The sequence below is a fragment of the Copadichromis virginalis genome, linkage group LG23 (assembly GCF_057382275.1).
Source record: "Copadichromis virginalis isolate Kocher_CV1m ecotype Utaka linkage group LG23, C_Virginalis_male_GT1.1, whole genome shotgun sequence".
Lineage (NCBI taxonomy): Eukaryota > Metazoa > Chordata > Actinopteri > Cichliformes > Cichlidae > Copadichromis > Copadichromis virginalis.
The window spans coordinates 39,209,234-39,234,504 of record NC_140639.1 but is presented as its reverse complement, the minus strand read 5'-3'; the positions used below and the strand labels follow the sequence as shown (position 1 = coordinate 39,234,504).

Sequence of the window (25,271 nt, the reverse complement as noted above, 5' to 3'; positions counted from 1 at the left end):
TCCTCTGGTTCTCTGTATTTTTATTATTGTGAGAAAAAATCTAGATCGAATAAATCCTTTTTGGGATTCATTTTCACTACAAAGGGTACAAAAGTGTAACCTTTCTTTTGGCCTGACACACCCACCATTTCCTGCAAGGTTTAGCCAATCAGAAGAAAGCAGGCTTGGTTGGGAGGTATAGTCTTGTATGGGGGCGGAGTTAAAACTGCTGTCTATGAAATAAGGAATATTTTTGAACTGTGAATCATGCAAAGCAACTCTAGTAGAGTCTCTGTATAAAGAAAGGAGGTGAAAATGTACATAATATGCTCACGTTCAAGAAATTTTATTAACATTATACATAATTATGTTATGAATGACCAGAATACTTGATGACAGCTTTAACTGACTTTTTCTGGTTAACTCATGAACTATTTACATATCTAACATACCACTTTTATTTTAAAAGCAAAAGTAAAAATGATAGTATGTTTGTTTTTTAGTTTCTAGCAGTTCTACCATCAGCTCTCTGTTTGTATAGCCATCCCTCACAGGGTTGCTTGTTTCTGTTAGAAATAAGCCAGGTTGTTTCCTAGAAACAGCTTTGTGGGTTGTTCTTGGAATACTCTTTAAAGGAGTTTGTTGTTTTAAGCTCCATGCATGGTTTCCTCTTCCCTGCCTCTGTTTTGTGTACACTAGACTGAGGTGTGGTTTGCTGCTTGGCTTTTCACCTCAAATTGCCGCTTATAGACGTCAATCATGCTTCACATCATCTGATTCAGCATCAAGCTGCATGACAGCTAGGAACTGTGAGGCTTATTTCTACATGAGAATTTCTTTATTTCTTTTCTGGTCAGTAAAGGCCCTGCTGATGCACCTTGACACCATGCTGGGCGGGGTTGTTTCGGCCATGCTTTTCCCAGCTTTAATGTGCAGCAGTAGATGATTTGTGCTGAAAATGATCGTGGTTCTCTGTGAAGCAGGTCATTTTGTCCGACCTAAACATCCCTGGCGTAGCAGAGGTGAATAACTATGAAATTGCTCCTTTTGAGGCAGCACCACCTCTTCTACGTTTGATCATGAAAGGAACTATATTTAGGTCGTCTTTGGAAACTGCTTCTTCCACTTCATTACAGCTAGGAGAGAAGATTTGCCTGGTGGCGTTGGCGCTTGCTGACCAACTGGCTGAATGACAGGCTGCCTCTTTGGCTGTTTGCTTGGTTGGTCTGTTGGGTTGGTTGGCAGACTGACTGGGTGGATGGAATGACAGGAACTTGCACAGAGCGAGTTCCTGTCATTCCACCCATCCATCTTGTGTGCTGCACAAGATGGCCCCGTCACCAAATAGCAAATCACAAGTCACATTTGTTTAGCTTATTCAATACACACAGTCAGCAGACTGTGATTTACAAAAGAGCAGGGAACTCAAAGGAAATAAAGAAGAACGATGAAAAGAACAAGATACATTTCAAACATAGCCCAGATGTTTTCACACAAGTGTGATCCTCCCCATGGGTTTGAGAGCTACAGCTCTCTTATTTTTCATTTTTCTCTTATTTGCTTTCCTCATGTTTTGCTTTGCTTTCATAAGATGTCATTAAGTTGTAACTCTGGTATGTGAAATAGTAAGGGGAATTAGTTTATAGTGACTGCATATTTTAACAAAAGTTATTTTTTTAAAAATAGAAATTTAGCTTCATTGTAAGGGCAAGCGCATCGCTATAGGACATGATGTAATATTAGCATTTGTTCCAGCCTTGAGATTTAAGTACTTTAAAACCAGGACTGATATTTGGTGATTACAAAATCTGATATTCCGATGGGTCTAATGTTTAATAGTTCAGACAGGTCCGGCCTCCATTATTCGTTTATAGAAGGCCAAACCTTACTCTGGCTGTTTGTTGCTCAGCTCCTGCTGTTCTCAGAAACAAGAAGAGGTTTTGATTGTGTCCATCTTTTGTGAGATACTAGAGTGGCTCTCAGGCCTCCCACAGCTTCCCTCAGTTTTCTGCAGAGCAGTAACTTCACATGAATTGCCAAAAAAAGTCTTGTGCATTGTGCTTCAAGATTACTGTAAGAAATAATGTGTTTGGTGTAATTAGTCGGCCCAAGACAAAGAACTGTTATTCCGACTGGTTTGCTGTTGTACCTCTGTAGGAATCGTGGTAATCATTTCCTTATCGGGGGTGGTAACGGAGTCCAAACAGTGAATCTGTTTGTGTGATAATCTCTCTGACTGCTGTTTTGGTGTCTCAGCCCCACTAACTTTCTCTAGGGGCGTCTATCTTTGGGTTCTGACACGTTCTTATGGAAAGCACCCAATTTCTGTCCCGCACTTCGGGTGTGTATGAAAGAAATGTCAAATCTTATCAGCAGAATGACATTTCATAAGATCAGAAGTTGTTTTGTGGTGTATTATCATTACCAACATTACTAATGTTGACATATCACAATCAGGTAGAGCTGGGCGATATAAGATTTTTTCATATCACGATATGTTTTTTTCATTTCAGGCGATAACGATATCTATCACGATATCAGCCAAATAACTATATTTGTAAGATTTAAATGTGCCGTTGCTCACAAGTAAAATGTGAAATAATCAGCAGCTTGTTTTGATTTAAATATTTATTTCCCATAAGTCAACAGGGTAGATGTACTTAAGGAACATGAGACTTTTTCAGATAAATAAAGGCAAATATTGCAAACTACACAAAAGGCAGCCGCTAAAGCGTTTAAGTTTCAAAATAGAACAAACAAAACAGGCTACTAAATTGTCAATTCCACTTAGAAACAAAATATTAATTCTAAAAATAAATCTTAGTTTGTTTTACAGAAGAACAGACAAAACTGACTAACTTTTGTCAATATCAAATAAACTGAGAACTAAAAGGAAATTCTCAATCTCTCCTTGTATAGCTTAGCTTTTCAAACAGTTTTAACAGTTACTTTAGTCTGACAAAAGCCGAATGACGAATTAGCGCTTCCAGTCAGAGACTGAGGCTACGTCCACACGTACACGGGTATTTTTGAAAACGAAGATTTTCCGTTTTCATTTTAAAAAATAATCCCGTCCACACATAAAGGCAGAAATGAAGGGAAACGCTGCTATGAACATGCCAAAGCAGCAGGTGGCGCTAGATTCCTAACCGTGCAGAAATGTTGGCCAATCAGAAGTCTAGAAGCCTCGGTGGGAAAAAGTAAACAAAGCTGGGGCATAGAAGCAGAACCGAGTCGTATGTGTGGAGGGACAGTAACTGTGTGTATATGTAAGCATTTAAACACTGCAGAGAGTAGAATTAACAGTAACAGTATTGTAGAAATTCATTTCACCGAAACAATAACGTGGCGCACAGTGTGACGTCAAAAAATGCGCACACCTTTGACGCTGCGTTTTCTCCGTTTTTCTAGTCCACACGTAAATGCAAAAACGGAGTTTTCAAAAATCTTCGTTTTCAGTGACCAAAAACGCCGCTTACGTGTGGACGAAAGGTGCAAACGGATAGAAAAATCTGCGTTTTCAAAAATACCCGGGTACGTGTGGACGTAGCGCATGCACCAGTTTATTGGATTTCCAGACTTGCTTTCGGCACAATTTACAGTGCACGCTACTCTGTTTTTTGTCAGACTTGAAATAGCCGAAATACCTTCACACTACGGAACTTCTATGGCTCTTCCGTTCGACAATCTCTCCGGCATTGGAACCATCATCTGTTTTCTCTTCGGTCACGCTCGGTTGATTTTTCTAGTCGGCACACTCATTTCCTCCATTACCCGGGCGGTACGGTGGCTGGCTGCTTCCCAAACAAATACACATGTGCGGCTTGGCACTTGTGCTGTACGTAACAAGTCACGTGACGTGACGCTGCGGCTGTGATTGGTTCGGCTCTGCGCTACTTAATTTGGATTGGCTGCTCTTTTTTTTCTTTTTTCTTTTTTAAGAGGACAAGAGCGGCGAGGTCTATCGCGATAGTTAAATTTTTCTATCGAGAAAAAGTTATATCGCGATACATATCGTTATCGTTCTATCGCCCAGCTCTACAATCAGGTATTTCTTCTTTTAAGCTTCTTGAAGGCTGAGTGTCTGTTCTGGCAGTAAATCAAGGCTATCATTGGCTGATGATGAACTTCAACATCGATGGATGTTGAAAATGATATTTATTGTATGTGATTGTGTTGTGCTGTCCTAAACTGTGTGAGTGTTAAATCTGTTCCACTGCAAATGATTGCAGCTACTGCTACTGTACAGCATTGATCGTGTTGTTATTTTTGTGTGTGTGTAGATTACCCAAGTTAAAGTTTGACATTGATGAACCACAGTACTGAGGAGAAGGGACTTTGAGTCAAGTGACTCATCTGTGGCTTTTATTTCAAGTCAGGATTTGACAGGATAGTAAACTGGTTTGGATGCCAGAGTAATCTTGTCAGTTTTTACTTTCTATAGTTTTTCCCAGCACAACATTGCAAGAAAAGAAGCTAAAGGAAATCTGTCAATGAAAAAGGTTTATTCCATGACTGTTATGGTGAAAGTAAGACAAACATTTTGACATGAAAATATGTAGTTTCAATTTCACTTCTACCTGAGTATAGTTACTGTATATCGTTACCAGTTCAGTATTTGTCAGGGAGCGCTCTGGGTTATAATTATTATCTTTATTATAATTACTTTATACTTTATTTTAATACAGCATAACTAAGGGGGGGGACTTGAAGTTGACATCAAGCAATGATGAGCCAATTGACCCACACTAGCATCTTGCTGTGTGTCGAGGTAAAATAGCATTATTTTACTATTTATACATTCATTACTGTGACATGTTTTTACCTATGAGCGCACTTGTTATCAAATGCCACAGTCTTATTGGTCAGATCTGCTTAAGCTGGGCACACACTGCGATTTTTTTTTTTCTCAGTCCTATATTCAGCTCCTGCTCAAACTATACGGTTGAATAGCAGGGGTTAGAAGTTCGTAGGTCACGATGCAGGGTCTCACACTATACAGCCCCATGCTCTGATGCAACCTGAGAGCTCACACTGTGCGTCCACAACATGAAGTGGTATGGATGCACAGTGCAAGAGACAGATTTTATAACACAAAATCTGTCTCTTGCTCTCCCTCTCTGTCTTACACACACACACACACACACACACACACACACACACACACACACACACACACACACACACACACACACCGAAAAGGCTTGCCAAAGTTCTACCAGATGGTCCTCCATCACTTGTGTCCAGATCAAACATTGCACTTCTGTACTACTTTGTCTTTTTCATTTCCATCTTTGTGTTTGCACAAACAGGTTTGATTTTCTTGTGACCATACGATTGCTGATTGTTAACTTTTTTGAGATTTGACTTCTTTGCTGTATTTTAATAAATATTTTCCAGTATTGATATCAAGTTTAAACTCATTACGTCAGCCTGGCATGCACCTCTGAGCTTTTTATCCATTTGCCTTCCATTATTTATATCCTGGCACTAAAGGTCAGGGCGGATGACGACTCTGAATGACGATATCAGAAAAGATGATTATAAGACTGGGAGCCGTGCGGGCCATGCACGTTAATCCTGCAGGGACATTCAAATCAGTGTGGAGGAGATCTCACAGGAGCTCTCTCCTCCAACTGCAGCTTCTGGTTTTTATTCTTCTACTGTTTGCATCACTGCAGCTTCAGCTGGTGCAGCTCTTGCCCTTGTGTGGTTTTTCGTTTTTATGGAGTTAAGACTACAGAGCCGAAGGTGATGCTATCGGATGACCATCATCCCTGACCGCAGGGTAATGGCCAGTCTCCATTTGCAAATTCAAAAGACATCCAGACATAAAGTGCTGAGAGTGTTCTGCACTGGGATGATTGTGTAATTTTATTTCATTTCACACTGCGCAATAGGTCTAATGCAATTCTTGTCACATTGTCTGATGACTCATGTCATGGGCATAAATACTTGTGCAAAACTTCCAGTTTAGTTAAAGTAAAAATCAACCCTTGTGATCTCTTGTTTTATTTGGAGCAGGAGCGAGTACAACTTCATGTTGTGGCAAATTCTTTTAACGCACAGCCTCAAAGCACTTTCAGGTATTTTTCTTATTCGCTGGTCTGTCTTAATCAATTTCAAATGAAACGATGTGATGAGTTCCTACTTTGAAATTACAGACACAAAGACGAAGCTCTCGAGTCGTCAAACAGATGCTGTTGTCTTCGATTTGCAGAAAATAACTTTAAAGTACCTTTGTGGGCCCTCCTTTCCAGTTTGATGTTTACATTGGACTCTACAAAGGTACCTTTGCATAGACCATGGTTCATAATAATCCTAGTTTGTTATCCTGGGCCTTGTTGCAGACACTCAGCTTGAAACAAGCTCACTTTCAGCCATCTTTCTTCTGATTGGCCACCTTTTGTACAGAAAAGGCTTGAACAGCTGGTTACTGGCTTGTTACCACAAGCTTCACTCACAAAGTCACACACATTCTGCAGTCCTGTCTTTGTAATCACCTTAAGACGGGGCAGCTCAAGGGTTCAGCATGTTGCCCAAGGATGCTTTGACATGTAGGCTGGAGGATTCAGTGTTGTATAAATAAAATTGCCATTGCCCCTGTGTCTTCTCCCTCGCCACACCGCCAGCAGGTCGTAGCAGATGTTTGCCCCTCCCCGAGCCTGGTCCTGCTGGATGTTTCTTTCTGTTAAAAGGGAGTTTTTCACACACCCACCTCATTTTGGGCAGGTTTAATGATTGTTAACTACTGTATGTGACAGCAAATAAGGAGAAGCACAAGAGGTGACATTTAACCAAAGCAAAGCCTTTTGAATTTAAACATTGTTTGTTATTGCTTCCTTATTATATGATGCTTGCTGTCCATGGAGCATCACATCTAAACAATTCCTACACTCTTTTGTATCTTTACTGCTTTCTTTCTTGTATCACTTAGCATCCGTTTAAAGTTGTATCGTCACAGTTACCATCGTGTTCTGCAGAATAGCAGTAGCAGAAATTGTTGCATTGCCAGTTATTACAGCCTAAGGATAAGAAGTAGTGGATAAACATCAACAAGATCAAAAATAAAAACAGATTTTGTATTCACGTGTTTGCATTTAAAATTCTTTGTGTGTTGTAAAGACATCTGATAGGTCATTCAGAATGTAGGCAGTCGCACACAATAGCCCTAATGACCTACATAGTACATGTTTATTGTAAGTATTATAATGTAAACTAGTTAGCAGTCAACAGAAGGGGAAATAAAGAAGGTGTTGACAGTGTGATTGGAGCTAGAAAGATAAATGTGTGACACGGTTGTGTGTGGGCCTTGTGTACTCCACACATGCTTCATTTCCCCTCACAATTCAGACCATCAGTGTGAACTGCAGATGTTAATATTTGTGTCTCTATTATATCCACTGTAATAGTGATGTATCCAGTAAAACAAAACAAAAAAACCCCACGCAGACAGATAAAGAATTCTGGAGCTGACTGACTCGACCTTATTGATTTAGTTTCTCTCTCTTTCTCTTTATCCAGACCTCCTAAACGGAGCCCAGGAGAAGTGCGAGCTGCCGCCTTTGGATGGTTTCCCTCACTGCGAGGGCAAGCTCAAGGTGAATCAAACATGCAAACACACATTAAAAACAGGCCTCTCCATCCCACTCTCTGAGCACAGCTTTGAAAAGGAGGTTTGAAACATGTGAAAGACGAGTTACTGAAAGGAGAACTGCCTGCAGAAATTCATAGCGAACAGAAAAGAAAACAAATGACAGTGTAATCTACAAAACATAACCAGCATCTGGCTTATAGCTTTTACATGGACAGTGGACAAAAAGAGTTGATGCAAGGGCGTTAATTAGTTTATTAAATTGCATTAATATTCAAAATATAAAAATAAAAGGTGTAATTTTAGGGCCAATAAAACTCTGAGCTGCAGGTCTGAAGTTTGTTAGGTTGGACATTAATTAACATGCACACCATCATCACGCCTTATTTTCATCAGCACAAAAACTACGTAATCTTTATTAATGTTCCTGTAGTATTTTTTATTATTATTTAAAAGTAGCCTGTGGAGTATTCCTGTGAATACTCTCAGTGTTTCCTGCCAGATCATGGCCTTAAGAGGCACAGGTTACATTCTGCATACCTACCTGTGTGTTAATTTATGGGTGGCCCAGGTATTTGAGGTCAGTTAGTAATGATGCTGTTTTGATTGAAATGGTGATGCACTGAAGAACCATTTATGTAACCCACATGTCACACCGATCGCAACCGATTCCCTCAGCTTCTTTTCAGCACCACACAACATCAGTCATCTCATATATAATGAGCCTTGTAGTTTGTGCTCTACGTTTTTAATCTGTCATATGTTATAAACACGTTGCCGTTAACGAGGTAACGCTTCTGACTCGCTAACAAAAGGAGAGAAAACATACCTCAGAGCCTGTTTCTGTAAATTTGCCTGGATCACAAGATAGACTGGGATAACTGTTACTCAGGTCAACTCAGGTCTGGGAAACACTTTTGTTGCTCTGCATTTTTATTACAGGAAAAATCTGCAATGCAGCTTGAAGCTGGAAACACCCACACAGATTTAAAAGAGCACCACCGGCTCGTATTTCGAATAATTGTGAATGATTAATGAATGTTTTTTTAATAGTTGTTTGCATTAAATTACTCAGTGCATATATGTAGTCGTAATAAGATCTCTTATTACAAAAGTGCAGAGCCCCTAAAGTCCTGAAGGAGGATGCTTTTCATCTGGTGTGAACCTAATTATCTTGCCTGCACAGTCAGTGAAGCTAAAGCCTGATAAGCTGAGTTCTTTGCATTTTTTTGGTGACTGAGTGCAATTAAATCGGTTAATTAGTCAATTATCTGTTGTACACAGGACAGCTAAATATTATTTTCCAAGGCGTCCAACGACTTCAGACACATAACAAGTTTTAGTTTGAACTCAGGATGTTATGCAGTGAAGTTCATCTTTGTCTTAAATCCTTTGCACAAGCTAATTTATATGTTATCTTATATGACGTATATACAGTGTGTTTAGATACCGGGCATAACATTATGACTGACAGGTGACATGAATAACTGATTATCTCTTCATCATAGCACCTGTTCATGGGGGCGATGTATTAGGGAGTGTTAGAAGCACAAACAATGGGCAACTGTAAGCATTTGAGCCAGTTTGACAAGGAGCCAAACTGTGATGGGTAGACGACCAGGTCTCAAAATCTGCAGCTTTTGTGGGGTGTTCCCAGTAAGAAATGGTCAGTATCTATCAAAAGTGGTCCAAGGAAGGAAAAGTTGTGAAAAACTGACAGGGTCATGGTCGGATCAAGCAGACGAGTTACTGTCGCTCAAATTGCTAAAAAAAAAACCCTAACGGCGGTTCTGATAGAAGACAGTCCCTATTATGGAAACGGTAATCCATGATCTTTCAGGGGGATAATGGGCCCTGCCGCAGAGCAAAGATGGTTCATGATGGTTTTAGGAACACAACAATGTGTGAGTAAGCTGTGAGGTGTGTGAAGTCTTTTGGCTCAAACGTCACACAGTTTGACTATTTTTGTTCACTCTTGACTCTGTATGACAACACCAAGAGATGATATCCCTAATATGGTCATCTCAGACACTCAGCCCGACCTGAGCACATTTACCCCCACCCACCTGCTGTTCAGACCTGTTTGCAAGTGGCAACCAATCAGAAGAAAGTTTGTTTAAATGACTTGTTTTAAACAGTGGATGAAATGAGGGGGCTGGACCAAAGTCCATCATAAAGCAAAAAAGGATTATTTCGAAGCAGAACTCATGCATAGCTACTCTAGTACAGTCTGAGATTGAAGAGATGGAGCTGGGAATAAGAAAGTGCTTTCTATCTAGTTAATTCAGTCTGTGATGGCACACTGCTGCCTTCACTTTTAAACAACTAACACATCACTGTTGTTGTGAATGCATACTTCCCAAAACTCCTACATGACACTGCTGTACAGTACCTGCAGGCCGGATGAGCAGATGACAGCCAGGTTTAATTCTGGGGCAGACGGGTACTGGCAGACACAGGTGCATACACCCAAATAAAACACATAACACATGCTGTGTTATGTAAAACAAGACAATGCTTGTCCATTGTCTTGTTTGGTTTTTTGTCTGTGTGTTGGCAAGTCTGTGTCCCTCAAGCTGATGGGGGACTATCATACACACCATCTGCTCAGCCACTCTTAATCTTCCATTTGTACTGTTAGAATTTCCAACTTGGCCTGAGGAAATGTTAAAGCTTTCCTTACACATACACCATCTACACGAGTGCTGCACATGAATTCCTTTTTCCTTTCAGAAAAGGGATCAAAATTCAGTAAACTGGCATTTCACATGAGTAAAACATCTGAAAAATACATTTTCTCCTACTCACAGAACTCTTTTTGGTCATTGTTTAAAGTAACGCAATCTCTATGCATTTGCCTTCCAAACGACTCCGAGCCCATCTGCCAGTTCTCCCAACTAGGAAGCGCTTTGAATAGTCGATTTTCTGTTTGCCAGTGCGCTGCTCCCTTAGGTTACTGCAAATCACCATGCATGACGTATTGGAGCCTACGAGCAGGATAGCTGTCAGTCCACATCTCAGCTCAGCAGCCCTTCCACTTCCACAGAAATGCCAGTGCCACAGAAATCTGCCCCCCGGACATCAAATTAGAAGAAGAGTTTCTCATCGCAGTCCGCATCCAGAGTCTCCATCAATCCCGGCTTTCCACACATTTTATTGAGGACATTCTACATTCTTCCATTTCAGTGAAGAATGACATTTTCACATTGAAGGATTTCCACTCAGTCACACATGAAGGTTGCCACTAGGGCTGCCACAAACGATTATTTTGATAGTCGACTAGTCACCGATTATTTTTGCGATTAGTCGACTAATCAGATCATCATCCATTGGACGTAAAACTTATTGCACCAGCATGCATCTGCTCTTATATAACTATCATTAGCTTACAGCTTTAAGTGTTTAAGGTGCTAACTAAAAATAAAGACAAGTTGATGGTTTATTAAATTTTAATGAAATTTGCAGATTGTTTCGGTGAAGTTTAATAAACTCCTTGCTATCTAAAATATAACAGGACACCGGAGAATATTCTCGAGCATCTCACACTTCTGATAATCAGTTGTCTGCTTGACGTTTATTCAGCTGTGTAAAAACTATAACTTTAATCTCAGCCAAACCGATTTACTCAGGAACAAATAAAATACTAAAAAAAAAAAGCCCAGCATAACATTTTTAAGTTATCTAAGTCACTTATATATGTTTAACCTGAGTAGCGAAAGACGGCGGTGGGTTTGAAGACGATTTGCCGGGAGTCCGGCGTTCTCACGGGCTCTAGTGAGCCTTGCCCCCGGCTAGCTATCGAGCTAGTGGGTGACAGACGTCTCTGAAAAAGTCGGAGCGCTTTTGAAAGTATTCTCGCCTGAAAATATGCTAAACGTTTATTTTGTGACCCAGAAAGAATAATAAAAGTAATATTAAGACTAACTAGCTGCCGCCATTGTTGGAAACTGAGCTGGGCTGCGCTATGAATTCTGGGACACAGCTACTTCTTCGGGGTTTAACGGCACCTGGCATCCTTGTACATGCACTGCTGCCATCTTCTGTTTCAGTCTGTTATTACACTCTTAAATCCTACTACTTATTCCTGCGTCTTTTGTGATCTTACAAAGCTTCAAACGACTCGTCAACTATTAAATCAGTCGTCGACGATTTTGATAGTCGACGTAATCGTGACTAGTCGACTAATCGTGGCAGCCCTAGTTGCCACAAAGTTAGTAAGGCTGCTCTCAAACATATCACCCTCTCATTCAGATACGATCACTGTAGTTTCAGCAGTGGAGGTCTTTTATATACAGTCTGTGGCTCTTACAATATACGTGTGACATTAAAGTTTATGTTGGGTCAGTATGCCCGTCTCACATTTATCTTCTCCTCTTTCTCAGTGGATGAAGGAGATGTGGCGCTCTGACGGCTGCTACGCCAACTACGGCGTGGATGGATCCACCTGCTCCTTCTTCATCTACCTCAGCGAGGTAAATCCTTCTTTTTTGTGTTAATAAATGTAGATAAAAAAGACTGATTGTATTACATCGTCATGATTACTTTTCATGTGGTACAAAATCAACACGGCAAAAGCAGCACTGGTGTATGAGCGCCTGACCAGCATCTTAACAAGCTGGTTACTGTTTACCATTTATATACAGGCTTTGTGTTTATTGATGGCAGATACACCATTGGACCTCAGATACGCCACTGTTCTCTGTATGCTGCTAAGTGTCCGTCTCTGTGTGTCTGCATGTTTTCTCATTAGTTGGCTTTTATATATATCTGTCTCCTTTACTGGTTTCTTTTAATCTGCCTACCTTCAGATGTAAAAAGCAGAAATGAGTAGAAATCACAATGATGTAGAGGTCTCAAAGCTCATGTATCAAATAGGATTTGCTTGGCATTGCATAAAATAAGGAAACGCATAACAGGTTCCCTTAAAAGCAGAGGAACGTTGTGATGAAACATTCTTGTTTTTTGCATATATTCGAAAAATGAAGAGTCTTACATTCTTTTCAGAAACCTGCAGTTGCTTGATCTATTTTCCCGCTGCTTGCATGGTCTCTTTCTGCGGTATATTTTTGGTTTGTGCTTTGGGTTTGTTCTCTTTGGATTCAATAAGTACGATAAGAGCTGCAAAAAACCTCAGACAACCAGTAAAAAATGGATACTGCATACCCAGAGTGGCCTGACAACATTCCTGCAAACTGAGAGTGATCACAAAAGAATGAAGTGCTAAAAATAAGTAGAGGTAAAAGGGGGATTTCATTTTTCATGAGAGCAAATTAGTGTGTTGAGGAGGACGGTGAGGGAGAACGAGGAGATGATTCAGTGGGGAGGGGGGTGATGTGGTAATGTGCGAGGCACTCCTTCAAGGGATGAGTTTGCAGCATATGAAAAGAGATTCAGAATGACTTCACTTCAGTCCCGGCAAATAGGGGGAAAAAGCCACGGTGGAGGGATTATTCATTATTGACGAGTTCCTTCAAGGGACACTTTCAGACCTTCAATTTTTTGCATGATTTATCTTTGCCCCAAACACGGACATGTACTCGTTTTGTAGCGACAGAGCTAATCTTTTCCTTAATTCTAATTAAAGTCTGCCCCCCCCCCCCCCCCCCCCCCCCAAAAAAAAAAAAACCCTAAAAAACCCCCAGCTTTGCTTCACATTAAACTTCCGCTCTGATTTCTCATTTCAAAGATCTTCCGCAGATCACAGCAGCTGATTACGTTTGATCAGCGAGCCTTTCGTTTCTCTTGGACGAGTTTTCCTTAAATTTGTCTCATCAACTAATTCTAAAGTTGGAAATTGAGCTTCAACTAGAGAGCTCTTCCATGTTTGTTTTGTTTTGAGGCGTTATATTTTTGGGAAAAGTAGGATTTCAGATTCAGAGAGGTCAGCAGCCTCTTATGAATTTTGTATATGAGCTGAAAGCGGTCGACTGGTAAAGAAGGCAGAAAGCTGGCTTGGTCGGTATGGGAATAGAAGCGAGATGGACATTAGTGGAATCCATTAGGTTTGAGAGAAACCTCGTCTTTCTATTCATGGAAGCAGGAAGCAAACAGAAATATTTGTCAGAATTTCGCCACAGGGCTGCGTGCTTAGTCCACTGCTCTACTCGCTTTATACACACGACTGCACCCCCGCCCACCAGAGCAACGCCATTGTAAAGTTCGCAGATGACACTACTGTGGTGGGGCTCATATCTGGGGGAGATGAGTCTGCCTACAGAGATGAGGTGGAGCGGCTGTCTTCATGGTGCAAGGATAACAACCTTCTCCTAAACACGAAAAAGACCAAAGAACTCATAATTGACTACAGAAGACACAAGACAGAAATCCAACCACTAATCATCAGCGACGACTGTGTGGAGAGGGTGGCAGACTTCCGCTTCTTGGGAGTCAGCATAGAGGGAAACCTATCCTGGAGTGTGAATACCTCTGAGCTACTGAAAAAGACACAACAGAGACTGTACTTTCTGAGAGTGCTTAGGAAGAACAACATCACACAGAGACTGCTGGTGTCTTTCTACAGAGCCTCCATCGAAAGCATACTAACGTACTGCATAGGCATATGGTACGCTAGCTGCACAGTGGCTCAGAGGAAAGCACTCCAGGGAGTAATCAACGCTGCCCAAAGGACAATCGGCTGCCCTCTCCTCAAACTGAAAGACCTACACAGTTTCCGCTGCCTCAAAAGAGCCCATAACATCATAAAGGACACCTCACACCCTGGACACTCCATGTTCGAACTGCTGCCTTCAGGTAAACGGTATAGAACAACATACACAAGGACTAACAGACTCAAACACAGTTTCTACCCAATTGCAATATCATGTCTCAATGCTACTAAAAGTAGATGACTTTCATTGCCCCTGTTGTCATTTGTGCCCTTGATGTTGGAATGCTTTCAGACATGTTTTGTTGGATGCGCTAACAAATTGATTGAGTGATTGATTGTTTGAGTGATATATCAACTAGGTCGTATGTTGAGTGTCTGTATGGGGCCTTAGGCCTGGATTGCTTGGGTGTATCTACGGTATGAGAATACTGTATTTTATATGTATTTCTATCTTTTATATCCTATCATTATAGTTTTTAAGTATTTAATTATAGTTTTTAAGTATTTATCTTTTGTGATGTTGCACTGACCAGAGACATCTTTCAATTTCATTGTACCTGTGACAATGACAATAAAGAATATTCATTCATTTATAAAGACTCTCTGCTAAGCTAACATCCTTCACTCTTCACCTCTAGTGTTACAGTTCTTCTTAGCTAAGAGGAAAAAAAAATTCAAGCTCAGATCATACACCCTTTACCATGTATAATTCATACGTGTCAAGCGCTGCATTAACCTTGCAAAGGGGCAGCGCATCCGGATGGATGTCAGCGGGAGAAGGTCAGGGTTTAGCTAATGGTGGTGTGTTGCTGATTGACAGTAAACACTCGCAACTTGTACAGAGCCAAATTTTGCCAAGACAAGCAAAATGCACAATTAAACTTCAAAGGAGCTTGCAAAGAAAAGCGTCTGGACTTCTTTAAGTTGCTTGAAGACGTTTCACCTCTCATCCGAGAAGCTTCTTCAGTTCTAAGGTCAAATGGTGGAGAGTCCCAGATATAAACCTAGTGGGAGTGACCCCCCACAGAGGGACAAAAGGACCCCCTGATGATCCTCTAATCGCCTGAGCCAAGGTGGGAAACTGGGCGTGGGTCCCAATCAGCCAGAGTTTCGGGTGTGTTCATTGTGAACCTGGCCCCCCCTTATCATGCGAATTCCTGAGGTCAGATGGCCCAGGATGTGAGTGGGCGTTAAGGCGTCTGGGAAGGGATCTCTCCACCATTTGACCTTAGAATTGAAGAAGCTTCTCGGATGAGAGGTGAAACGTCTTCAAGCAACTTAAAGAAGTCCAGACGCTTTTCTTTGCAAGCTCCTTTGACTACGATGACCTGGATGACTGAGAACCTTCACAGACACAATTAAACTTCACTTCTCCATAAACATCTGTATGTACAAACGGATGAAGAGGAAGGAACTGCACAAGCAATTGCTGAGAAAGAAGAAGTGATTTAAATCAGGCGTACGAACAGGATGGAATATGGAGACTGCAGTCAGAGTGGCAGTTGTTCAGCATCAGGCAAATCCTCAGCTGTGTGGCTGTGTCCCACCTTCACCTACCTACAGACCCGTGTGTTGCTCTAGCGTTAACAGTTGGGTACTTTTCCCTCGTCTATGGAGGGCAGAGACACAGCACGAAAACCAGTCCTCTTCCCCAAACAGCCACAGGGACAACTCCTTGATATGTTGATATATGTTGTGTTTGTATGAAAGTAAATTTACAAAGCTGGAGGAGTTAAAAAGGAGATTGAAGTGGGCCAAAACAACAAACAAATCAATGGTCCATAAGGGTCATATGGGACGCACACGCACCCAAAAAAACAGTCATCCAACAAGTCGTAAATCTACATGATTAAAACACAATTCTAAATTTTAGAATCTTTTCTCATAAGCTTGTGAATTTGTTCTTGGAAAACAGGGATTTTCCTTTTTAAGTTTAAGATTTTTTTCCTTATAAAGTCTTGTTTTTTGTCCTCACAAGTTTGGCCATTAGTCTTTTACATTTATGGGGTTTTTCTTGCTTTTCCCCCCCTTAATTCATTATTTTTATTAATATTTTTAAACCTTCAATGGCCCTCATATATTATCAAGTACCAAACCAAAAAACTAGAACATATCTCCCTAGCTAAAATAAACAGGAAGACATCATTAAAAGTAAACAGCGGCTCACGAACACAGCGTACAGCAAGATGTGGCTGTTTTGGATGAAGAAGACCAAATCCCTGCCCTGAGGTGTTAACATATATATGTCATCAAACAGGAGCCACTCATCTGCGAGCTAGAATTTACCACCCAGATCACACCAGCGTACCTGCATATGAAGCAGTTGTATCTGCTTCATATGTTCAGACAGTTGTTGGCGTAAACACAGAAGCCACACCCACCTGCTGTTTAACCCTTTGTTTATTGAAGGACATGCTGTTTGAATGGGTGTGAATGCACTCTGAACCTTGTGAGACGTGTGGTTTCTAACAGAAAGTCAGACAAAATAATAGTTTCTTGCATTTTTCATTTTCTTTTTGGTCCAGTGCTTTTCTTCTTGTTATTAGTTTGTTTCATGTATGAAATAAATAATTGGTGGGGACGAGGGGGAAGCTTGCTTAAATGGTTGAAGTAAAGTTTAGCACTGGTGTATAATCTGTGAAAATCCAGATGAAAGCAGTAAGTGACACAGGCAGACGGAGAATTAAGGAAAACTACTTTTGTAATGGCAGGAATGGCCATAGCTTAAATGTACAGTGGAATTTTTTTTCCCTGAAGAAGTTGAGCTTGAAGGCCAAAGCTTCTACCTCTAAAAATGGAGGAACAGTAGCACAACCGTCGTGTCGAGAATGTAAAGCAGTAATGATGCTGGAAACATACAGCCAATCCATTAAATGCTTTCTAAGTAAGAGGAGTATTTTAAATTGTCTTGAGTTGCTGTCTAATGCAAAGAGCTGAAGAAAAGTGTTATATAATCACATATATATGAACTTGAGAGGATTAAAAAAAACAAAGCTGTAAACTGAACAGGTGTTTTGGGCTTCTTCCGTAGGTGGAGAACTGGTGTCCTCGTCTGCCCTGGCGAGCCAAGACCCTGAATGAAGAAATGGACCAGAGAGGCCAGGTGAGAGAAAAACAGCACACATCTCCTGTTAACTGTAAACTGAAAACACAATGGACCGTTGAACTACTTCAGCTGCCCTTCGAGATGAACCTTTCAGAGGCTCTCACATCATGAGCTACTGCTCAGACAGGAGAGATAATAGTCTCCCCTCGCTACTAACCCCTCGTGTTGTTATAAAAATAGGCTTGTGTGAGAGTAACCAGTTGCAGTTGCTCACTATTAAAAAAAATCTACTTGGTCGGCCTATATCTATTAGGCACCGTTATGCCGGGGTTGTTCGGGTGTCGCATTACAACACAGATGCCATAGCTGTGGTCCATTTAACTGAATGGATTTCATGGATACTTGTATGCGTGATGGCAAGTTTTATCATTAGGATTAATTTTCCTTACATGTTTAGACCTACTCCATTATGCTTCATTTATAGGATATTTCATATTAAGAAATAAGGGGTTTCTGTATGCAGGTAGAGCAGGTCATCGGTTAAACAGAACGTTGGCAGTTTGATCGCTGGCTGCTCCAGCATGGTTGCCGAAGTACTCTCAGGCAAGTTACTGAACCAATACTGATGATCTGTTCCTTTTAGCTGACCTCATTTTGTCAGATAGGCTCTATTGAAATGAATGGCTAGTAAAATTAAGCACACATGTGGTCAAATGTATAAGTGTGATACATATGCAAAAAACAGGAAATCGGGAAGCAGGCAAATGCTTTTTTTCTCTTCAGCACTGTATATCAGTTGCTTAGCGTTAGCCGCAGAGCAGACAGTAATATAGATTAAAATACTAAGAACTGGTAGTCAGGTGAAAGCAAGTCTCATAACAATAAAAACTGTCCACCAATAGCTAACATTTTAAAATGTTTGCTTTTCAAGCTGCCTTTACAACCAATCAAAGTAAAATCGAGCCAGCGAATGAGCAAACGGGCTGAGCTGAACTGTAAACATACCTCGATAGCTTATGATAGCTTATGCTATCGAGGTATGTTTAGCCTCTAGAAGACGAAAGCCGGAGTGATGGAACCATGGGTCAAATCTGAAATAATGATCTTGCATCTGTGCCAATGCGGTAGCTCAGTCAAATCCCACTTACAGAGCTTGCTTGCTGGCTTGTACAAAGTCTACTGTATCTTCCCCCTCCCCCTGCCTTTTCCTCTGCTTTGGGTGAATCGATATTAAGCGCTCTTCATCCCCCTCTCTGGAAGCATCAACAGCACTGACCCATCAGTAGCGGGGACATGCCATTTGACAGGCTTTGGAGTTTTTAATTCAGGCACAGATTTTAATAGCTTCAATCCGTGCAAGCGATTTCCTGTCGTGATGAGGAATGCTAATGCCTCGCTACAACCTTGTTTCAGCCACCTTAGCAGCTAGTAATGGCACTGTGGTTTCTCCTTAGCACTCTATCTTTCTCCCACTAGTGCCGCCTCACTCACAGCTTCACTTCTTTTCCTAAAAATTATATTCAGGTTTGTTTATATCGCACCTAATTATAACAACAATCACCTGAAGGCACTTTATACTGGAAGGGAAAGACCCTTCAGCGTTCTGGAGAAAACCAGCACTTGGCGACAGTGGGAAGGAAAAACTGGCTTCTAACAGGAAGAAACTTCCTGCAGATCCAGGCTCAGGGAGGGGCAGCCATCTGCTGTAACTGGTTGAGGGTTAAGAGGGAAAAGGGAAAGAAAGACGAGAGCGGAGGGAGATGTGACAAAGCACATTACTCTGCTCAGCGTCATATTCAGATGAGACGGGGTGATATTTGAATGTGTTTACACTATTTCCCTTTCCGTGGCCGTCTGTGACCTCACGTTTATTTCCATCCTTCAGCTTGACTAGCAGTTAGTCAGCAGTCTCACAACAGAGGCAAGATTACTAACATGCAGATAGACGTTTCACAGCATGAGCCGCTTTGCTTCACAACCTTTTTATTAAACATTTAGTTGATGACGATGTCCCGTCTCTTGAAATCTGTGCCCCCAGAAAAAAAGTAGCAGTGATCCTTCTTTGTGCTTTGTATGTCTCTTCTGTGGGAATCATCAAACCCTGCACAGTTAAGCCTTCTTCCTCTTCTCCCTTTAGACATTTGTTTGTAACAGGGAGCACTTGGCGCTCCAAATGTTTCAGCACCTGATGTTCCCGTAACCATAACTACAGTATAGTGCTTTCTCAATTCACTATATGTACTTATAACTCACTGTATAAGATTTTTGTTTCTTTTAAAAAAAAAAAAAATAGGACAAATAGGGCACATTAAAGCCCAGATTCACCAGTCATTCATCCACCCCCCTATTCCGCAGACCAGCTCCGCCTTTCTGTCTCCATCCGTTTAATCCATCTGCCGATCCAAGGAGATACAATGCGAGACTCAGTCACTTTGGATAAACCTTTTAATCGTAGCTACACAGTGCTGGGGTTGAGCTGGGGATCTTGTATTAGTGGAGCTCACTCCAAGAAAACAAGCCTTTGGCAACTTGGAAGGCAATATTGCAAATTCTGAATTACATTAGATAAAATTTTAAAGATTGCTTTGGGATTTTCTTGCAGCAGGAGAACCAAGCAGCCATGAAGAAACACAAGTGAAGCAGATAACAAAGTGAACATAATCACTGTCTTGATGAGAGATTTTAAAGAAGTTGATATTCATGTTTTCTGTGGACCAACACGCGCACGTTATCAGATTACAGTCGCTGTACTTGTGTCCACGTTTCCACACAGGCGGAGATCCGGACCAGTTTCGAGGAGCTTTACCGGATGATGTCACAACGGGAGGAGTTCCGCTGGATGATGCTGAGAATCAAACGGATGGCCGAGCCGTGGGTCAGCGCCATCCGCTCGCTGGCTGCAAAGCAGAACCTGGGCAAGCGGCGGAAGAAGAAGGTGGGCATGACAGATGATGATGTAGTTTGCCGGAGCTTTTGTCCACTCAGGTTTTGTTTTCAGGGACGAAAAGAAGCTGTTTGTTTTTTGTGCTACAGTTGTTTTGTAAAGAGTAACTGCAGGCTCCGACATAAATGTGTCACTTCCTCTCTGCCAGGAAAGGCCCTCTAGACAGCGTTCAGAGTAATGGATGAAAAGCTTTTGTGAGCTCAGTGTCCTGTTTGTGTATTATATGTAGAAGATGGAGGCACAATACCAAAGTATGCAGTGAAACTCCCAAGTTTAGTCAGCTAAAAGGGAAGACTGGTGCTTTTCAGAAAAATATTCTAGCTGAATAAGTGAAATGTTAATATTTATCTACCTAAAAGTCAGCAGGATGCAGCTTTTTTTTTAGCTTTCAACCAGCCAGTTGAAATGAATGCACCACCTTTATGTATACCAATACCGATATACACCCAAACACACTTTGACACACTTGTAGACCGCCTCACTTCTGCTCAGAGAAGAGCTGATGCTGGGAAAGGACTGACACAGATATTCCATTGTGTCCCAAGCTAGAAGCTGCTCCCAGCTCTGAATAACTGCACACTTCCCTTGGCCCTTCTGAATAATTCACATCGTGCTCCCTTGATACCGTGGTGCTGAAGTGAGGCAGCGTCCCCTTCATGTGAAACTCAAGAGTACAAGAAACAAGAAATCTCACGATCTTACCCGGCCGTTGCTTTTTTCCACCCACTTTGTTGAATCTGTTCAGTCTCTAATGAGACAAAGAACAGTTTCTCGTGATAATTTCAGCTTCTGATTTGTTCAGGAATTCACGCTGTCAGCAGTGAAATGTGTGTTGGTCACTTCAAACAAAGCCTTCTATTACTTTCAGCTCCCACTGTGGAACACTATGTTCCCGCTCGGCAGCTGAAAACCATCCTGTGTGTTCATGTTTTACTTAAGTTGTGTGCGTTTTCTCAGCATGTGACACTGCTCACCTGTCAGCATAGGAAAAACTAGAACTGCTTTTACAGCAAAACCTCTTATTATAATGAGCACTGTAAACATTTTGCACTCTTAATAATCTAACCAGTTATTTTAGATAGGAAACCAGTAACGTGTCTTTTATTTGTCCACTCTTCTTGTGGGCTACGGTGGCTCAAAACAGTCAAAACAAGAAAGAAAGAAATGGCTCAGTCACTGCTGTCTAGGGCTGGGCCATATTATACCGTTCACGGTAATACCGGTATAATGTTAGGCAATGATAGGAAAATGAAATATCGCGATAGAATATGAGTAACACGCGCATGCGCAGTGCCTTTGTTTTCATACGCACATGGCCAATTGTTGAGTGAAACAGATGAACCAGAATTGGTTTGTAAAAATGGTGCAACTTCAGTGATGTGGAACTGGTTTGGTGTTTGTCCATCAGATACACGACAAAGCACATTTTTTTGCAGAACATGCAAGCGGCCGTCGTTATTGTCGTATTTGTCGGACTAAGATGCTCTTAAATCTGGGAGTAATCTGGGTCCTAAACTCCGTATGCTTCTGGTCAAACAACACTGCAGCATCACTGAGAGTTAAAAACTTCTTTCATCTTTAATAAAACGATCAGCATTGCTGCTTTACCAGGTGTAACTATGAAGTTTAACTTCCAGGCATCCATGAAAACAAAAGTTATTACATTTAACGGAGTTAGAAGTTAGCAGGAAACTAACGGAAGTTAGCTCGTTAGTTTCGCTAGTTACCTAAGCATGATATTGCATGTTCTGACTGAGAGATTTCTGAAAAAATTCAAACATACAGCTCTGCTATCACTTCCAACATAAATGAAGACAGGAAACTAAACAGCAGTGACGTTTGTAGGGTTACTGAAGTTGGGCTAGCTGGTATATAATGATGTGCTACGTGATCGCTAGCGACACAGCTATGTTAGCATAGCATAAACAGTGAAGCTGGAGGACGAACACTAACACTTTTCCACTTATAAAAGTTAACGTTAAGGTTCCTGATAGTTAGAGACAAATGCAATCGCATGGCAGGATGCTGTAAACGGACCAAACTTCAGTCAAGAGAACAACTGAGATAATCCATCCACAATATGAGGTTAGTCATTAATATACTGCAACAACATGGGAATAGAGCAGCTGCCAGAGAATTCAACATTAATGAATCAATGGCACAGAAGTGGAGGAAGCAAGAAGAATGAGTTTAATAAAGTTTGATTTATCTGACTGCTTTGTTTCGCTTAATGTGCCTTATAATCCCGTGCACCTTATGGTCCGAAAAATGCGTACTGCACACTGCAGTTTAATGTTGCAAAGCACCTCTTTTTAACTTCAGTGGATATTATACATGGTTATGCTCAGGATATGTCAGCCCATTTCTACTGGAAATGTCTTTTGGTTAAACTTTCAGCAAGGAATTTGCATTTGCACTGTTACATTTTTATAAAGCTTTAATGTACATAAAAACCAGCTTCTTGTTTAAGTGAAAATAAATGGAAGGTTGTCTTTTTGCGCTAGTAATGTTGTGGAGTTGTATTTTGTCTCGCATCAATTATATCGTCAGTTATATCGTTATCGCAAATTTTCAAATATATATCGTGATAAGTATTTTTGGCCATATCGCCCTGCTCTACTGCTGTCTTTCATAAACTTTATGATCGCCCTTTTATTCCACATTCACAAACATTAAAAAGTATTCTCATCTTCTAAATGAAAAGCTGCGCTACATTAGTTCCTGCACTTACTTTTTATTTTCCTATTTTCTCCTCCGTCAGATCCTGGTCCATCTTGGTCTGCTGACCAAGGAGTCAGGCTTCAAGATTGCAGAAAATGCTTTCAGTGGGGGCCCACTGGGGGAGCTGGTCCAGTGGAGTGACCTCATAACCACATTGTACCTGCTGGGCCACAACATTCGCATCTCTGCTTCCCTCAATGAGCTCAAAGAGTAAGATTATTATTATTATTAAACTGTCTATTTAAGGTGGACTGATGTTAAGAACACTCGTGTGGAGGATGATCGTTCATAAATAATTGAGTAAAAGGCAGCTATATGGGTATAATTCTCTGTATAGTCAAACCAACACCTTTAACATTAGTATTAATCTTATTTACAAAGTGTAAACTTATTTAAAACTCCTGTAGTAGCTCACATTATGAACTGTCAGCAGTCTGACTAAACAAAGTTGTTTGTCTTTTTCTATTATAATGATGATGATGATGATGATGGTAAGACAAAATTTCCAAACCAAATCACAATCCTTAATCCTGAGTTTGACAGATTCCTTTCTCTGTTGTATACGTGCTTGGCTTTGATCAATGGCCTGCCTAGTAAAATTAAATGCAGTGGCTGCCTGCTGACTAGTTTGACATGTGGATCAATTTGCTGAATCAGAGTTGTTGTTTTTCTTTTTTCTACAGGATCATGCGAAAGGTTATGGGAAACAAATCCAGCTGCCCCACGCAGGGCGATAAAGTGGTAGAGCTTATATACATCGACATCGTGGGTCTGACCCAGTTTAAGAAGACTCTGGGGCCTTCCTGGGTCCACTACCAGTAAGTATATTTGTATTTTACATTTGAAGGCCATTAAACTTCATTTTCTACATCACCTTGTGTTGACTGTCAGGTTTCTACATGAACGTAAACACTGTGGGATTTGGATCCAGGATTTACATCCATATGGCTCGTTCCATCCTTGGCTACAAAGGCCGAAGTGCTTTGCACCACCATGTCGCAAACATGCTTTTTAATCCAGTAAAGCTGGGCCTTTTAACCAACCTCAAGTGGACATTAGAGGAACTGCAGCAGTTTTGGGCACTTCCAAGTTAGAGGTTGCCTTTGGCGTACACCTAGGCAGATTGATAATCTTGGAGGTGCCAGAAGGAAGAAGATTATTTCCTTTTAAAATTTCTTGACTTGCTAAGCTCCAGAAGTTTAGAAGCTGCTAGCTTGCTAGCTTCCTAAGTAGTGTTTTCCAGTAATGCATTATAATTTGTAAAAAAAAAAAAAAAATCATTCCAGAGTATACATATGTGTTATATGTTGTGAATGGTAAGACTATTTCAAACACGACTAGAAATCTTGGAGAAAAACATGTATTACAGTAGAATATTTAGTGTACAAATTTAAAAGCTGCTAGCTTACTACCTTGCTAGCTTGTGTCCTTAAATAATATATTGTGATTTCTAAAAATCATTCATAAGTAGGGATGGGTATCGTTTAGGTTTTATCTGATACCGGTGCCAAACCGGTACTTTTGAAACGGTGCCGGTGCTTAAACAGTGCTCGAACCGGTGCTTAAAGAATGGAGAAGACAAACTTTGTCCAAAAACCTCTTATGTTTTTATTTTTAGCAGTCTCTTTTTTCTGCAAAATGATAACCAAGTTAGCCTTTTCTGTTGATACAACATGAAGGGAGTATCTGCCATCAAACAAGAAGACAGCCGCATGTAACTACAACAGTGTTTGCTAGTTCACCTTACATGCATTAATGTAATAACGTGGTTAGCCTACTCAACGTAAATTACACACGAACAACATTAAACTACTCGCCCAGAAAAGAACGGCTGCTGCTGCCATCATCATCCGTCATCATTTCTGCTACACTGACAGGGCTAGGGGCCAGGACTCTCCTCTTCGGGTTCTTGGGGGATGTTGCTAACTCGGGTCCGATAACAGGCAACCCACCCACAGTAGATGTCTTCGGTGTGAGGTCTTGCAGCAAGCTATCAAATACGGTGCATTTCTCGGCTTTTAAAAAAACGCTATGCGTCAGCAGGTGTTTCTTCAGATTCGAGGAGTTACCTCCTTTGCACAGTATCACTTTAAAGCACTTGTTGCAGGCTGCTGAGTTTGCATCTTTTGCTGTGAAGTACAGCCAGACTTTTGACCACTTCGCCTTGGGCATTTTTAATCTGTAGCTCTGCTCTAAAAGAACGTACATACCTGGGCCCGCTTACTATCCTTGGAAAGGTAAAATGATTGGCTAGAATCCAAAGTGTATGACTTCTCAAGAAAAAAAACACTGAAATAAAGCACCAGAATGTGCGCTGCTTTTCGGTCTGGTTACTACCGTTTATGTCAGAACCGGTGCAATTACGGCACCGAATATCGGT

The 25,271-nt window shown here is 41.1% G+C and overlaps 1 protein-coding gene across 1 annotated transcript in view; it reads left to right on the top strand.

Moving 5' to 3' along the window:
• mgat5 (alpha-1,6-mannosylglycoprotein 6-beta-N-acetylglucosaminyltransferase) overlaps positions 1-25,271 on the top strand; it is an 87,397-nt gene that overhangs the window by 18,306 nt on the left and 43,820 nt on the right. The window contains exons 3-8 of the mRNA XM_085449604.1: positions 7,504-7,580; positions 11,956-12,045; positions 17,212-17,283; positions 20,000-20,161; positions 22,932-23,101; positions 23,575-23,709. Of these exons, the coding sequence (XP_085305730.1) occupies positions 7,504-7,580; positions 11,956-12,045; positions 17,212-17,283; positions 20,000-20,161; positions 22,932-23,101; positions 23,575-23,709 (706 nt within the window). The remainder of the gene's footprint in view (positions 1-7,503; positions 7,581-11,955; positions 12,046-17,211; positions 17,284-19,999; positions 20,162-22,931; positions 23,102-23,574; positions 23,710-25,271) is intronic.